Below are 15,295 nucleotides of genomic sequence, written 5' to 3'. Positions count from 1 at the left end.
GGGGCGTGGCTAACATAGCACCGCCCCCTCCCTCCCGATTGCCCTGCCCCTCCCCGCTGTCACTAAGCCAGAGGCACATGATGCAACCCGCCGTGGTTTCAGTAGTTTGATTGGTGGCCGCGCCCGGCGCCAGGTACGGGGATTGGACAGAGGAGGCTGTGACGAAAACTGGACCCTGCCCTGTAAAGAAGGGAGGAGAGAAAGAAGGGGGGGCCGCCCGGGAGGGGAGGGGGTTGGGGAGGCGGGGTCCCGGCGCTGTGCTCGCGTCCCTAGAGCGCCAGTCCGGGGGCTGCAGGGAGCGCAGCGCGCGCGGCCCGGGCCCCGGCCACCGGACACCCTACCGGACACGACCCTCCCTGGAGCTTGGACAGCTGCCCACCTCGGACACTGAACCGGACACTGCCCCCCACAGGGCTGGACACTACAACGGACACTACTTCCCAGCTCCGGACATTGCTCCCTCCTCACCCCCCCCCCCACCCCGGGCCCTGGACGCTCCCCCCCCCCCCCCCCGGGCCCCCCCCCCCCGCCCCCCCCCCCCCCCCCCCCGCAGGCTCTAGGTAGCGACCCCTTGCACCCCAGCGGCAGACACTGCCCCATTCCTGTCCCCCTCTCCCTTTTCCTCCTCCCGCCTCATCTTTCCCCCGCTCGGGTCGGAGCCCCGCCAGTTTCTCCGACCCCCTGCAGCTCGGCCCCGGCTACCCGCGCCCCCATCCTCCGGCTGCTCGTCCAGATGCCTCTCCCCGGGGGATTGTGGTGGCTCCTCTGCTGCCGTCGAGGCTTTACTCTTCTGCACCGGGACTACGGGGACGGCGAGCTTAGCGGGGACGGGGACGAGGACGAGGACGAGGAGACCTTTGAGCTACGGACCCCGAGTCCAGCGGGCGGCGGGAGGGTAAGTCCCAGGGGGGTTGGAGCCTTGTTTCAATCCCTCTCCCTACAACCGGCCGTCATGCCTGATCCTGCTCCAGACTCCAGCCAAACGCCCTGTGCTTGGGGACTGGGGACGTGGGAGAGGTTTTTTTTTTGCCTGGGGGCCAGAAGCCCCCTGAAGCTCAAGGAGCAGCCCTACTCGGGATGTGCCTGGGGGCCTCGCGCCGCACGCTGGGCGCTGTCCACCTGCTGGGAGCCCTGAGGCAGGGGAGGCGTCACGCGTGGCCCGACCTGGCCCTGCCTCTCCCTTCCCCGCCGGGCCCGCGTCCCATCCCGTCTCCTTCCGCCTCCGCCAGCGCCGAGGAATGTGGAGAGGCCGGCTGGGCGGCTCGGACGCCTGGGTCCGCTCCGCTCAGCTCCCAGTCCGTGAGCGCTGAGCACTGGGGCCAGATGCGGGAGCTCCCGCCGCAGGGACCTGGGCGAGGGGGAGAAGGTATCCTCAGATTGGGGTCCGTGACGGGGACCCCACGGAGAGGGAGCTGGGGGCCACAACTCTTCGAGGACCCCTCCTCATTACCCTGCCACTCTGGAGAGAACTCTCGGCCCTCCCTGGTGAGGCTCCTGGGGAATCCCTGAGGGGATGGTGAGAGACACGCGGCTCCCCGGTTTTGTCGACTCTCCCCGTGGGGAAACTGAGGTTCGATTGGTGTGGGAGACCTCCATCCCCTGACGTATCCTCTCCGATGCCCCTGCCCACCGGCGACCAGACTCGATTGTGCTGTGGCCTGGGTCAGGCTCCCATCCCCCGCTCAGGGGTCTCCAGCAGGCCCAGTGGCTCAGTGCCCGGGTGGGGCGGGCTGCGCCGCCGGGGCCGGCGCCAGCACCTGGCGGAGGCGGAGGGCGGATAAATATAGAGGAGGGGAGGGAGGGAAGCAGGGGACTGCGATTAGGGGTTGGTCTAAGAGAGTGGTCAGCACCTGCCCCCGTGGTGGTGTGACTTAGAGCCCCTCTCAGATCCTCTGGAAAATAGGTGGATCTGCACCCCAGGAGGGCACAGGACCCAGGCGTACCCAAGCTTCCAGCCTGGGCAGAGTCGGCTCTGTGAACCACACCAATGCCTCCCTCAGGCTCCACCTCCACCCCCCCCTCCCGAGAGCTTGGGGACAGGTGTCCCTGGCTCCCTCCCCCACCTCCCCTTCTTGGCTTTAGCAGTCCGGGCGCAATGGGACAGTGGCACGATTCCCGTCTGACCTGACTCCTGGAGGAGTTTGCAGCCTCTGTCAGACCCCAGTCTACAGTTGAAGTTCCAGGACATGGGGGTGGGTGGGGGAAGGGCAAAGTCCTGAACTGCACCTCCCCTGCTGAGTGTGTGCCATTCCTCAGCCTGGTCAGTCCTTTCTGAGCCCCAGCAAAGGGGCAGGGTCTCTGCTTACCATTGAGTCTCAGGGGTGTCTGTGGGAGGGCATCAGAAGTTCTTGGAGAAAGCCCTATGCTGAAAGGGTCCCTTTTCCCTTCATTCACGTCTGTGCCCATCAGTCAAGGAAGGGAAAACGAGGAGGGGGGTGACTTCGAGCCTGCCAGGAGAGTCTTTATCCACCTCTCCATTTTCAAAGATGGGGGAAGCTAATGCCCAAAGCCTCGAAGGTACTTGCCAAGGTTCCACAGCGAGTTAGTGGTCCATCTGGTGTTAGAACTCAGGTCTCCTGACTCTCTGCCCAGTGCTCTTTCTACCCTCCCCACCTCTGATTGCATCTTCAAAGAGTAACTGAGACGACGAGAGAGCTTTGGCTTCTTAACTAGGGCTGTTCTGTAGAGACTGGCCAAAGGGGCAAGCCCAGCAGCTTCAGCTCGCTGGCTCTGTCACAGTCACGACCCCACTCCTTAATTCCTCAATCCCCTGAGCAGCGCTGTCCTAGGGGGAGAAGCCACGGGCATTCCCGGAGGAGGGCTCTGATCCGAGGACTGCCCTGCCTGTTTCCCCAGAGCCCCCTGGACGTGACGCTGACGCAGCCTGTGAGGAGCGGGCCGGTCTCAGACAGGTGAGCCCCTGCGTCCCATCTTCCGGAGACCCTAGCCCGTTCCCGGGACCCCCATCCTCGCCGTCTTCCCTCCCGCTGTTGCGAAATAAGGGAGAGGCCCTTACACCGCCGGACGCTGTGGTTTGGCCGGGGTCCCGGGGGGGCGGTCCGGCTGGGGGCGCGGGGAGGAAGGGGGGGTAGGGGCTATTTCTGGTGCGAGGTCAGAACGGCCCAGCGGTTCTCACAGCCTGGGGGAGGGGTGCCCAGCCCGGGAGCAGGCACCCCTCGCGATCTAGGGAGCCCCTACTGAGGAGCCCCCTGGAGGCGGGGTGAAGGACCGGCAGCCTCGCCCAACTCTCCCTCCCCTCCGGCCCAGGCTGCAGAGCTGGGAGGAGACGCGGAGCCTCATCCCGGAGAAAGGGCCCCCAGAGGACGACCCGGACGTCGTCGTGAAAGGTGGGGACCTATCTCACGCACTCTGGAGGCCCCCAATCCCAACTCTCCAGGGGATATTGTCGTCTCCTGCTGATCCCCTTTCCCTCCCTGTCCTCTCCCCAGGTTGGCTGTACCGCGAGCCCCGCGGAGGAGGGGCGCGGCCCTGGTTGCCTCCGCGCCGCGCCTGGTTCGTGCTCACCCGGGACTCCCTGGACCAGTTCAGCAGCAGCGGGAAGGGCGCGCGGCGCCTCGGGAGCCTCGTGCTCACCAGCCTGTGCTCCGTGACCGGCCCAGAGCGCAGGCCCAAGGAAACCGGTGAGACCTCGCGGGGACTCTCCTACCTCCTAGGCCGGCAGCCCCAGCCGGCCCTGATTGCCCTCCGCCTCTTTTCTTTCCCCCAGGGCTGTGGTCAGTGACCGTGTCTGGCCGGAAGCACAGCGTTCGGCTCTGCTCCCCGCGCCAGGCCGAAGCAGAGCGCTGGGCGGTGGCGCTGCGCGAAGTGATCGCCTCCAAAGCGCCGCTGGAGACTCCCACCCAGCTGCTGCTCAGGGACATTCAGGTGCGAGAGAGGGGACTCCATTGAGAAAGAAGAGAGTGGTGGACCCAGAAGCTTTCTGGGCTCACAGAGAGTCCCTTTCTCCTTCACTGTGACCCTTTCCCTGGCCTCTAGGAGAGTTGTGGGGACCCGGAGGCCGTGGCCCTTATTTACCGGCGGAACCCGATTCTGAGGCACACCAGCGGGGCTTTGTACGCCCCACTACTGCCCCTGCCCTATGGAGTCAGCGCGCCAGGTGAGTGGCGCCATGGCCCAGGTCCCTCGGATGGGGAAGCTGAATGCCTCACCTCACAGGGACCTAGGAGTCCTCAGGGGACCTACCCAGCCCTCACCTTTCAAAGGATGAAGGTGAGCTGGAAGCTGTCCAGACTGACGTTCCGCATGGCAGGGATGGAAGCCAGCACGGAAAAAAAGGCTCCCTTTGGCCACCTTCTCTATGGGTCTCATTCTGCCTATTGATGCTCCTTCATGGGTTTTTACATTCTCCTCCATTTTTTCATTACTCTTAAGACCAGGTCATACTACCTTTACAAGTGGTAGAAAAACCACCACTTTGGGAGAATGAGCTGGCCTCATCCAGCTATACTTCTCCCCAAAAGGGCATAGTGACTGGCCCAGATCCTAAAGCTAGAGGATTAAGGGGAGCCTGGAGAAGAACCCTTCTTTTCTGACTCCCAATCCAGCCCGTTTTCTAGCCCATGGTGATGACTCTCAGTCCCCAATTACAGAATCTGGGGTTTCAACCTGTGTCCTTTAGTCTATCCCTCTAGGTTACTTATTCAAAGTGCAGCCTTAACAGAGGAGGGGTGATTCCTGGGAGGCAGGGGTTGAGAGTTTGGCTCTCTCTGTGGGGACCATTGCTTTCCCTCCATTCTTCCTGTCGTTCGAACTCTCCCCTTCTTACCACCCCCTGTCCCCTTATACTCCCTCTGACCTTCCCCTGGTTCATGCCTTCCTCCCAGGGCCCAGCTCCGTGTCCCCTCTCCAAACCGTCCCTCCACCCCCACCCTTCCGCAGGTCCAGGCTATGCACCCTTGCGTGAGGAGGCGGTGCGGCTGTTCCTGGCGCTGCAGGCGCTGGAGGGGGCGCGGCGCCCCGGGCCCCTGATGCAGGGTGTGCTCCAGACCTGCCGGGACCTGCCCGCACTCCGCGACGAACTCTTCCTGCAGCTGGCTAAGCAGACCTCGGGCCCTGCGGGCCCCCCTGGACCCCCAGCTACCCAAGACCCCGCGGCCCTGCGGTACTGGCAGCTCCTCACTTGCATGAGCTGCACCTTCCGGCCTGGGGGAGCTGTACGGGGGCACCTCCTGGGTCATTTGGAGAGGTGAGAGGGCAGGGGTGGGGTAAGGCCAAGGCAAGGGAGCCACAAGGCTGGGAGAGAACGACAGGCCTTTCTAAGGCGTTTGGCAGATGGAGAACTTAGAACCAAAGAAGGGAAGGGACTTGCTCAAGGTCAGGGCTGCTGCTAATATGTACAGCGCCTTTGTGGGAATTACAAGATCGTATCCCTCTTGTGGACGGAGGAATTACAAAAAGGCGCCCCCTTTGTGCAAAGGAATTATTAAAACGCTGCTTTTCCTCGGGACTGAGGTAGTCCAGCGCCAGGGCTTTTAGGTTGGAAATCGGAATGCGCCTGGATTTTGGATTTCAGCCTGAAGAAGGATCATGAAGACTGGGAAATGGAAGGGGGCAGCTAGGAGAGAGCTGCCAGGGGGCTTAGAAAGTAATTCAGGGCCGGCCGGTGGCCCAGCGGTAAAGTGCGCACGTTGCGCTTTGGCGGCCTGGGGTTCGCCGGTTCGGATCCCGGGTGCGGACATAGCACCGCTTGGCACGCCATGCTGTGGTAGGCGTCCCACGTATAAAGTGGAGGAAGATGGGCACGGATGTGAGCTCAGGGCCAGTCTTCCTCAGCAAAAAGAGGAGGATTGGCAGTAGTTAGCTCAGGGCTAACCTTCCTCAAAAAAAAAAAAAAGTACTTCAGCTCCATACAGAGAACCAGGGGTAGATTCATAGGACCCAGTCACTGCCTTCAAGAAACTTAAAGTTGGAGAGGAGGGAATTGATGAGATGAAATAAACTATAAAATAAGAAGGCAGGAGGGACAGGGAGCAGGAAAGCGTTCGTTCTGAGCACTGATCCTCGGGTTCTCCCTAACCCAGGACGGAGCAGGCGCTCCCGGACTCGGAACTGGCAGAATTCGCGCGCTTCATCCGGAAAGCGCTGGGCCGGACGCGCGGCCGGGAGCTGGTGCCGTCGCTGGCGGAGATTTCCGCGCTGAGCCGACGGCAGGAGCTGTTGTGCACCGTGCACTGTCCAGGGGCTGGTGCCTGCCCTGTGGCCATAGATTCCCACACCACGGCAGGGGAGGTAAGGCCACAGAAAGACCCCCGAGACCTCAACCCTTCTTCCCAGCTTGCCATGCCCGGCTCTCCTGGTGCCTGGGCCCTAGGTTTGCCCGAGTCTGAGATTCATCATTTGGGTAATGGGTGTCTGTGGCGGGACTAAGTCCTGAAAGACCCTTCCAGTTGGATCAGCCCCTCCAGAAGTATTAGCAAGACCCCTGCGCAGTCTGACTTCCCCCTCACGCTCTCTTCCCTCCAGGTTGCTCGGGAGCTGGTGGGGCGGCTGGGCTTGACCCGGAGCCGTAACGCGTTCGCACTGTACGAGCAGCGGGGGGCCCAGGAGCGAGCCCTGGCTGGGGGGACTCTCGTGGCCGACGTGCTCACCAGGTTTGAGAAGTAAATGTCCAGCCCCAGCCCTGCTCTCCGTTAGCCCATCTGCCTCTCAGTTTCGGTCAATCCCTAAGCAAACGTTTATTGAGCGCTTGCCACTACCCTGCCCAGTGATGTTTGTTGCTGGTTCACAGATGGACCCCTGCGAGCTGGCGGGTTGCAGTCTGGCTTCCGGACTCACCTCCGCCGTCCACTCCGGCGGGGCCCCGCCCCAAATATGTGGCCCCGCCCCCAGTTTTGTCCTGCCGGATCCCCAGCGGCCGGTGCCTCGGGGGCCCTGCTTCTGCGTCACGTCGCGCCGTTTTCTCTTCTGTAGTCTGGCCGCTGAGGAAGCCGGGCTGGAGGACTCGCCAGACTCGGGTTGGAGACTGTGTCTGCGTCTTCACGGACCTCTGCACCCTGAGGGGCTGTCCCCAGACGGTCACGAACTGCCTTTCCTCTTTGAGCAGGTAAGGATCTCCAGTATGCGTGTCTCTCAAAAAGACCCCCGAGCCTGAACCCCTCCTTTTCTAGGCCATCTCATTTAATCTTTCTGGCAACCCTGCGGGAGGCTCTAGTCAAACCCAGGCCGCAGATCGCACACCCCAAGGTGCTTTCGCGATGGTCCAGCGGTCCAGCCGCCTTGCCCGCGCTGACGCCGCTGCTCCGCCCGCAGGCTCACGCTCTGCTGTTGCGCGGCCGGCCGCCCCCGCCCGACGACACGCTGCGCGCCCTGGCGGCGCTCCGCCTGCAGAGCCTGCACCGGGACTTCTCCCCGCGGGCGCCCCTGCCGCGCCTGGACCGCTTGCTGCCGCCCTCGGCTCCGCCGCGTGAAGACTCTCCCCGTCCGGTCCCCAGGCCTGCCCCCTCCGCCGCCCTGCTGGCCGGGGCAATCTGGAGCCCGGGCCTGGCCAAGAGGCAGGCCGAGCGGGCCCGGCGCGGTGGGGCCGGCCGCACGGCGGGAAGCCCTGCCCGCGAGGGAGGAGGTGGCGCCGGCACGGCGGCTGCTGTGCTGGGCGGCTGGAAGCGACTACGGGGCATGGGCCGAGCTGAGGCCATGGCTGCCTACCTGGCTCTGGCGGCGCAGTGTCCAGGGTTCGGCGCTGCTCGGTATGACGTTCTGGAGCTGAGCACGGTGAGGGGGAGAAGGGAGAGGGGACTCTGGTGGCCCAAGCCCCACACCTTTGCCACAGAGCCACAGGCCCCCAGTGAGGGTCACTTCACTGCGTACACCCAGCACCGCTGCCCATCTCAAACCCCAAAAGTCACTGGCCCTTGGGCCCTCCCTCTCTGGAGCCTTAGCCCCCTGCACACATGCACTGTGGATCACAGCGGGGACCCGGAAACTCCCCGCTCACGGCCATCTCCCCCAGACCAAAAACAGTGCTGCAGGATCCCCTCCCTCCACCCTGACTCTGCCTGTCTGTGGGCAGGAGCCTGGTGGGGGCGCTCCACAGAAGCTATGCCTGGGCCTGGGTGCCAAGGCCATGTCCTTCTCGCGACCGGGTGAGACAGAGCCCATCCACAGTGTCAGCTATGGCCATGTGGCCGCCTGCCAGCTAATGGGACCCCACACCCTGGCATTGAGGATGGGAGAGAGCCAGCTCCTCCTGCAGAGTCCCCAGGTGAGTAGGAAGAGGCTGTAGAAGGAGGAAAGGAAAGGATGTTAAGAAACATTTATTACACACTGAGCATGGGCCAGGTATAGCTCTAGGCCCTGGGCATCCAGCAGTGATCAAACACAAGCTCAGGGAGTTCACATTAGAGCAGGAGAGTCAGACACTACACAAGGAATCAGACTATTTAAGGTAGGGATAAATGCTACACAGGAAAAGGTAGTGTGATAGGAAGTGACTGGAGGGAGCCATAGCATTAGGTAGGATGGTCAGGAAAGGATACTCAGAGAAGGTGACATTTAAGCTAGCCATAGGAAGATCTGCAGGAACAGCATTCCAAGTAGAGGGAATTGCAAGTACAAAGGCCCTGAGATAAGAATAAATTTAGCATATTAGCAGAGCAGAAAGAAGCAAGTGTGACTGGCATCTAGTGAGGGAGGGAGAGAGTGATGATGAGGAAGGAAAGGTTGCAGGGGATAGCTCATGGAAGGCCTTGGTAGGGGCCTCGGTAGAGGATGAGACAAAGAAGAGAACCCAGTGGCCCCTGTGGCACTCTGACCTCTGCCCTCTCTTAGGTGGAAGAGATCATGCAGCTGGTGAATGCCTACTTGGCCAACCCCTCCCCAGAGAGGCCCTGCAGCAGCCCTTCTCCTCCAGGCCAAGACCTGCCAGGCACCTCCCCTCGCAGCCAGCACCCGGGCCTGGACGAGCCCCAGGGACAGTCTGGCTGTTTAGGGCAGCTGCAGGACTGAGCCTGCCAAGAGGTCACGACCTCCCTCCTGCCTCCAGCCTGGACTTGGACTGCTCTGAAATTTGAGGGAACCATGGACCCTTGTGGCCCTGCAGGGACAGGGCACACCCCATACCCAAGGGCTGCAATGGGTGCAGACAATTTTCTAGTTTTTTTCTTAATTTATTTGTAGAAGAGAAGCAAAAGAAAAAAAATCCTTATTTACACAAACTCTTCCTGTGGGAGTGTTGTCAGTGGGACAAGTTGGAGCCCTATAGCTCAGAGCTCCACCCCTGGGGACACCCACACTCTGGGCTTTGACCAGCACTGAGGGGAGTGGATACCACAGGGCTCCACCCTCCTTGACCTTGTGGATTTAACCTCTTCCTGGCCAGTATGCTGCCACAGGGTGGTGGGTGGGGCAGGCAAGAGGGTGGTTTTGGAAGCTGGCAATTACTCACCCTCTCTTCTCCCTTGAGTGGCAAAGGGGTGGCCTCCTGGCGTCCCTGAGGCCGGAGGACAGTGAGTCATCAGGACTGGCACTACCCAGTTCCTATCCTGGTGTCCAGCTTCCAGGCCCTGGTTGGGTCCATCTTTGATGTGCCTACTGCTTTGGGCCTAGAATGGAGAGAAGCTTGGGGCAGGATCAGACCCAAGAACTTCTCTGGCACAGATGAACACCTTATCAGGATGGGCTCAGCCCTTCTCCTGAGTTCTGTTCCTGTTTTATCGGGTTGGGTTGAATTGGGTTGGGTTCCTGAGGATCTGATGGACTTGGGCACTGGGAATCCAGAGTCCCGGCCTTCCTGACCTGCTCAGAATGCTTCAGGCCCTCTTTTAGTAGCCCCCACAGCTTCTGCCCTGAGTGGAGGAGGCTGGGGCAAACTGATCTGCCCTGGGGCAGGAGCTTAGGCACTGAGGAGACAACAGACCTCCGTAACCCTCTGTGATCTTGAGATAGAGCTACTCCAGTAAAACAGCCTGGTTCTAGGTGAGGGATGCCAGTGGAAACAGACCAGGTAAAGGCCACTCTACCAACATGTGCCTGGGAAATGGGAGGGAACATGGAGATCCCTTCGTCATCCGCCATATTCACAAACCAAGCCCTGAGTATATTCACAACCAAGCTTTATTACTTTATTAGATTCAACAAGCATATCAAGGGTCAGGGTATGGAAGGGAGGAAGTAGGGCCAGCTCCTGAGCTGGAGATGAGCCTAGAAAGGTTGTTGGTGAGGGAATTGGGGTCAGAGGAACCAGGCATGATGGGGGCTGTGCTTACATTCCAGGGGGAGTAGTGGGGAGGAAGTCACTGCTCCTGGGTGCCCCAGGAGATGTAGTCCGGCCGGGTAGCTGCATGGTACTCATCTATGAGCTCCTGCACAACCTCCCTGGACCTGTCCAGCTCGTCAAAGTTCTCCTTAAAGATGTCCTCCTTACGGAACTGCTCCAGGAAGGCTTCCCGCTTCCGCAGCTTATCATACTGCTGGCAGGAACTTTCAAAGAGCTGAAAGAGATAGAAATCTCCAGGATGGGAGCCAGTGCAGGACAGGGAGTTGGAACAGACACGCAGAGAATGAGAAGGTGGCTGGTAGAACAGAGTGGCCAAATAAGACCAGGAGACTAGCCTCACCGAGGAGATGCTGGTGTGGTTGGCCATCATGAGCCCACTGACTCGATGGGCTGAGGGCAGGTAGGGAGACTTCCTTGACAGGGCCACCTGGATGCTGGCTGGGCCCCAGGGGATGAAGTTGGCCAACTTCCGTTCCCGGATCCTCTGCAGGCTCTTGTGGACCTGGGGAGGGCACAGGCATGATGACAGTAGCCTCCCCTCTGCCCCTGTGGGTTCCGGGGGTGGAATGAAGGGGCCTCCCCTACCTGGGTGGGGTCCACCTCCCCCTGGATGATGTTGAGGATGGCGATGTAGCAGTGGTTGGTCTGGCGATCTCGGCCTGTGGACACCATCACGTTCTTGGGCTGCAGCAGCCGCCTCATGACATCCAGGACCGTGGTCTTCCTCACGCTGGCCACCTGAGGGGAGAGTGGGCCACAGGGGCAAGGCCAGCACTCAGGGCACAGTCCAGAGAGAAGCAGACAACACAAGTCCCCCACCAGACTCAGGGTAGTATGGTCTCTTTGGGGAGTGTCCTTCGATTCAGGTCTATACTGAGCCTCTGCTGTGGGATCAGGAATCTTAGCCCTCCTCAGCTCAGCAAGCTCATGGCCCTGTGCAGGAGCAGAAGCAGACCCCGTACAGCCCACGCCCTGCAGGGAGCCAAAGGCTGAGGGAAGGGGAGAGCAAGTCAGCAAGGAAGTCTTACAGCCTGGGCCAGTCCCTGAGTGCAGAGCCTCTGGGGGCTGCAAAAGGCGGTTCCTGGGGCCACAGGGAGAAGAGAAAGGCCAGCTGAGGGCCTGCTGGGCCCAGGGCCAGCCTGGCCTGACACACTGAGGGCTGCTCTTACTGACTGGTCCGTGGTGAGGGGGGTGTAGCCGGTCATGAGGAAGTGGAGCCGCGGTGTGGGAATGAGCGAGGCAATGAGGCCGATGAGGTCGTTGTTCATGTAGCCGGGGTAACGCAGGGTGGTGGTGCTGGCCGACATGATGGTGGACACCTGGGGACAGGGGTGCCATGTCATGCGCCTTGGCCTGGGGGGCCTCCCTTCCCCAGATGGCACCCCAGCAAGGAAGGGTTCTATTCCAAAGGAGTCCGGGAGTGGGGGCTCACCAGCTGGTTGATCTGGGAGAAGGAGGGGTTCTGGATGTGCAGGCGGTCTGTGGCGATCCGGTTCAGGGCTGTGTTGTCCAGCACCACCTGGGGGGACAGAAGAGGGTCACAGCACCTTTTTGAGGAGAAAAGGGGCAGAGAAATAAGTTATTAGCTTAGCTCCCCTCTTAACTCCAAATCCAAGAAGTAGGTTTGTTAATTTTAAAGGAAAAGTACTGTCTGGGGCAGCAGGAGACACTTTCTACCATCCAGTACAGTAAACAAATATTTGAGTGTCCCCATGTGCCACACACTGTGCTTGGCTCTGGAGACACCATGGAGAGTAAAACAGGCATGGTCTTCCCCCTCACCAGGTCTACAGTCTAGGAGAGGGAGACTGACATTAACTAGAAAAGGACAGTTACAGCCTGAAATATGCACAAAGGAATTTGACCTTGATTGGGCGGAAGGGAAAGTTTTGCTAAGAAAATGACTCTTGGGCTGAGAATTTAAGCATGAGTAGGCATTAAATAGGCAGAGTGGGAGCACTTAGGGAGGTGGGGTATTCACTTTGTTGAGAGTCTGGCTGCCTAAAGAGACTGTAAGCAACTTGGGGTCAGGTCCTTATTTCATAACTTGGGCCTTCAGGTATGGCTTTGTTGGTCCTGTGTTCTCTGGGGAGGGGCTTGGGAATGGCAGGATGTATGTGTCTCATCGGTTTGGGGAGGCAGACCAAAGCCCCCACTCCCTCCTCCTACGCTCACCACACAGTCTGCATTCTGGGTCAGCCTCTTGAGTGTGAGCAGTGAATTGTAGGGCTGGACCACCACATCGCTCATCTCGTCCTGATTAGGAAACACTGAGTACGTCTGCACCAGTTTCTTGGGGTACCTGGGGGTGAGGAAGAGGGAAAAGGGAAGGTGGCAAAGTGAATTGGAAGGCCCCTCATCACTGCCCATCTCTGCCTTCTCCAGGGTCAACAGGAGTCATTCCTTCCCAAGTGCCACCAAGCTCTTATGAAAAAGAGGTGAGGGCAGAACTGAGTCTTCAGGGCCCAGGAGCCAAAAAGGATACGCCTAAAGAAGCAAACCCTATAGGTCCCCTCCTCTCCCTAGGCAAATCCTCCTCCCAGAGTTATTGCTTCCAAGATGTTCCCTGGGTAGCTAGGCTCTGTTCCTATCTATGACTCAAAAGGGTAGTGGCAGCCCTTCCAGTCCAAGATAAAAAGTGACAAGAAAGACAGACATTACCTAGAGAAGTAGGGCTAATGCCTTTTCGCCAAACACAGGCTTACCTGTCATTCAGTCGCTCCAAGAGATAGGAGCCCAGGCCAGAACCTGTCCCCCCAGCAATGGAATGACACAGCACGAAGCCCTGCATGGGGAAGGATGGAGAGGCAGTCTCCAGGGATCTGGGGGAGAAGCTTCAGGCTTGTCTCATCCCCCACTCCCAACACACTCGTGTCTCAAGACTTCCTGTGTCTCCATCCAGGCTGAGGCTCCTTGGGAAGGAAGGCTCATGCCGAAGGAGCTGATGCCATCCAGATTAGGATCTCCCTGATGACAAGAACTGTTCCTTATTTACCCCAACATCTCACATTTGATGCTCAATAAATGAGTTTTGAATTGAATGCCCCCATCACACGACCTGTTCACGCTACCTCCCGACCTTTCCCCAGCACTTTTCAGCCGCCTTTTTTTTTTCTTCAGTGGGCAGAACCTCACCTCTAGGCTGTCACTGCCATCTGCTTCTCGGTCTATGATGTCGAAAATGTCTTCATGGATTTTCTCACCCTGTATAGAGACATGGGAAGGGAGGGTCAGGATGAAGGTTCTGCAGAGCATCTCTTTTCAGCACCAAGAAGTCTATCCTGGGGCACTGCTGCTGCTCTCAAGCAGAGCCTCAGCAGTGGCCCTCAACCCAGAGATGCTACTTTCTAAATGATTTGCACACACTGCATAAACCTCTCCCTGACTGTCCCTCTTGTTAGGGTATCCCTTTGTCTCTTATTTATTGTCAGTCTGATCTGGTCATATCCCCAGGCTGCTTGAGCCTGCCTTGTCCAGGGGAGGGAACATCAAGGGTCTCTGAGACAGCCACCTGGATACCTGGGAGAATCCGCTGGCCCAGTTGTTGCCAGCCCCTCCTCCATGCTCCGACAGGTAGATGTTCTCTGGGTTGTAGAGCTTGGCATAGGGGGAGTTGAGGATGGAGTGGATCACCCGGGGCTCCAGGTCCAGCAGCACCGCCCTGGGGATGTAGTGCTCATCGTCTGCCTGTCAAGGGGAGTCCAGGAGGGGGCCAAATCAGCTAAGGCCAAGGCCTCCGTCCTCCCAACTCTGGCTCCTGCCTGCCCTCCCTCCTCAAGCCAGCCGCTGCCCTTCCCTTTAGGACCCCTGGCCAATTCGCTGGGGGCACCTGGTAGAAAAAGACGTCCTTGCGGTCAGTGCCCTCGGTGGCAAACTCCTCCACGATGCCCTCGGGGCTGATACCATGCTCGGCGCACAGTTGTTTCCAGAACTCGAACCCAACTAGGGGATGGGGAAAGATGCCTGAGTCAAGGTTAGGCTCAGAGGCTGCCACACTCAGAGGGTGCACCCAACACGCCTGGTCTGGGAGCCGTCACAGCCCAGGGCTGGAGGCGCGGCTCTTGGTCTGGGGCTTGTTCCTTCATCATGCGCAGTACGGGAAGGGGTTCATTGGAAGGAAAAGGGGGACTGGAGGATGCCAAGCACTTGGGTGGGACCCGAAGGGGTAGAACCGGAGACAGGAGGGGCCCGGCGCTCGCTTGCTCACTCTGGTTGCCGCACTGGCCCAGCTGCAGGGTGATGATCTCCCGGGGCATCGCTCTCCAGACGTGGGCGCGCCAGCCTGGCCTGGCGGGAGTCACGGCAGAGACGAATGCCCGGCAGCCGGGTGCGGAGGACGCGAGGAACGCGCGTTCTCTTCGTCTTTTGACGCGGGTGCTCGGTCTGCGCGTGTGCAGTGCGGGCCTCCCCACGGCCAGCGGGCCAGGGAGTCCAACCTGGGCATCATTTCCCTAACAGCAGTCGCAGCTGGAATTCAGCGCAGGCGCAGAGTGAGGCCACGCCCCCTCCTGCCCCCCCCAACCCCCCCGCCCCAGCTCCGCGCCTGCTCAGTAAGACGCCGGAGCTGCAGGGTGGCGACGGGCTGTGGGGGAGGGGAGGGGAGAGGAGGGGCGGTCCAGGTGTATGGGGTCAGCGGCGCTATATAGATAGGTGAGCTACTCTACTGCCTCTGCTCAAGCCAATTTTCTTCTTTTAAATTTCTCTTTTTAAATTAAATATACCTAACATAAAATTTACCATTTTAACCATTTTTAAGTGTACAGTTCTGTGGCATTAGGTACACACGTTGTTCTGCAACTGTCACCACCATTCATCTCCACAACTTTGTTCTCTTCCCAAACTGAAACTCTGTACCTATTAGTAATATCGCTCCCCCCTCCCCATGCCCATCACCATTCTACTTTGTCTCTATGAATTTGACTACCCTAGGTACTGCATATAAGTGGAATCATACAGTATGTGTCCTTTTGTGTCTGGCTTATTTAGCATAATGTCCTCAAGGTTACTCCATGTTGTAGCATATGTCTAAATTTCATTCCTTTTTAAGACTGTATAATATTCCAT

At 59.5% G+C, this 15,295-nt stretch overlaps 2 protein-coding genes across 6 annotated transcripts; one reads left to right on the top strand and one right to left on the bottom strand.

Annotated features, from left to right (window-relative positions):
* Positions 1–201: 201 nt before the first annotated feature.
* On the top strand, positions 202–9,179 carry PLEKHH3 (pleckstrin homology, MyTH4 and FERM domain containing H3). 5 transcript variants are annotated; one of them, XM_046677688.1, is made up of 13 exons: positions 204–895; positions 2,857–2,912; positions 3,268–3,347; positions 3,450–3,641; positions 3,728–3,885; positions 3,997–4,117; positions 4,900–5,206; positions 6,042–6,249; positions 6,484–6,620; positions 6,931–7,063; positions 7,270–7,728; positions 8,027–8,218; positions 8,785–9,176. In XM_046677688.1, the coding sequence occupies exons 1-13, from the start codon at positions 734–736 to the stop codon at positions 8,959–8,961; spliced, it is 2,382 nt and encodes a 793-aa protein (XP_046533644.1). In that variant the 5' UTR covers positions 204–733; the 3' UTR covers positions 8,962–9,176. The 5 variants fall into 5 exon arrangements, 4 of the variants coding, with proteins under 4 accessions (XP_046533646.1, XP_046533644.1, XP_046533643.1 ...); XM_046677687.1 differs by lacking the exon at positions 204–895 and adding an exon at positions 911–1,485 and having other exon boundaries at positions 6,484–6,611; positions 8,785–9,179; XR_006890850.1 differs by lacking the exon at positions 204–895 and adding an exon at positions 912–1,485 and having other exon boundaries at positions 7,270–7,703; positions 8,785–8,921.
* Positions 9,180–10,050: 871 nt separating this feature from the next.
* Positions 10,051–14,689, bottom strand: LOC124247036 (tubulin gamma-2 chain). The gene is made up of 11 exons (XM_046675970.1): positions 14,439–14,689; positions 14,061–14,173; positions 13,751–13,918; positions 13,367–13,435; positions 12,937–13,016; positions 12,407–12,533; positions 11,664–11,750; positions 11,401–11,550; positions 10,817–10,969; positions 10,572–10,733; positions 10,051–10,445 (listed from the first exon to the last, which is right to left on the bottom strand). Exons 1-11 carry the CDS (start codon positions 14,485–14,487, stop codon positions 10,248–10,250), a joined length of 1,356 nt encoding a protein of 451 aa, XP_046531926.1. The 5' UTR covers positions 14,488–14,689; the 3' UTR covers positions 10,051–10,247.
* Between the last annotated feature and the right edge of the window lie 606 nt (positions 14,690–15,295).

Source organism: Equus quagga, chromosome 11, assembly GCF_021613505.1.
Source record: "Equus quagga isolate Etosha38 chromosome 11, UCLA_HA_Equagga_1.0, whole genome shotgun sequence".
Classification (NCBI taxonomy): Eukaryota; Metazoa; Chordata; class Mammalia; order Perissodactyla; family Equidae; genus Equus; species Equus quagga.
Note: the sequence above shows the minus strand (reverse complement) of the source record. Positions and strands in the feature narration are given on the sequence as shown.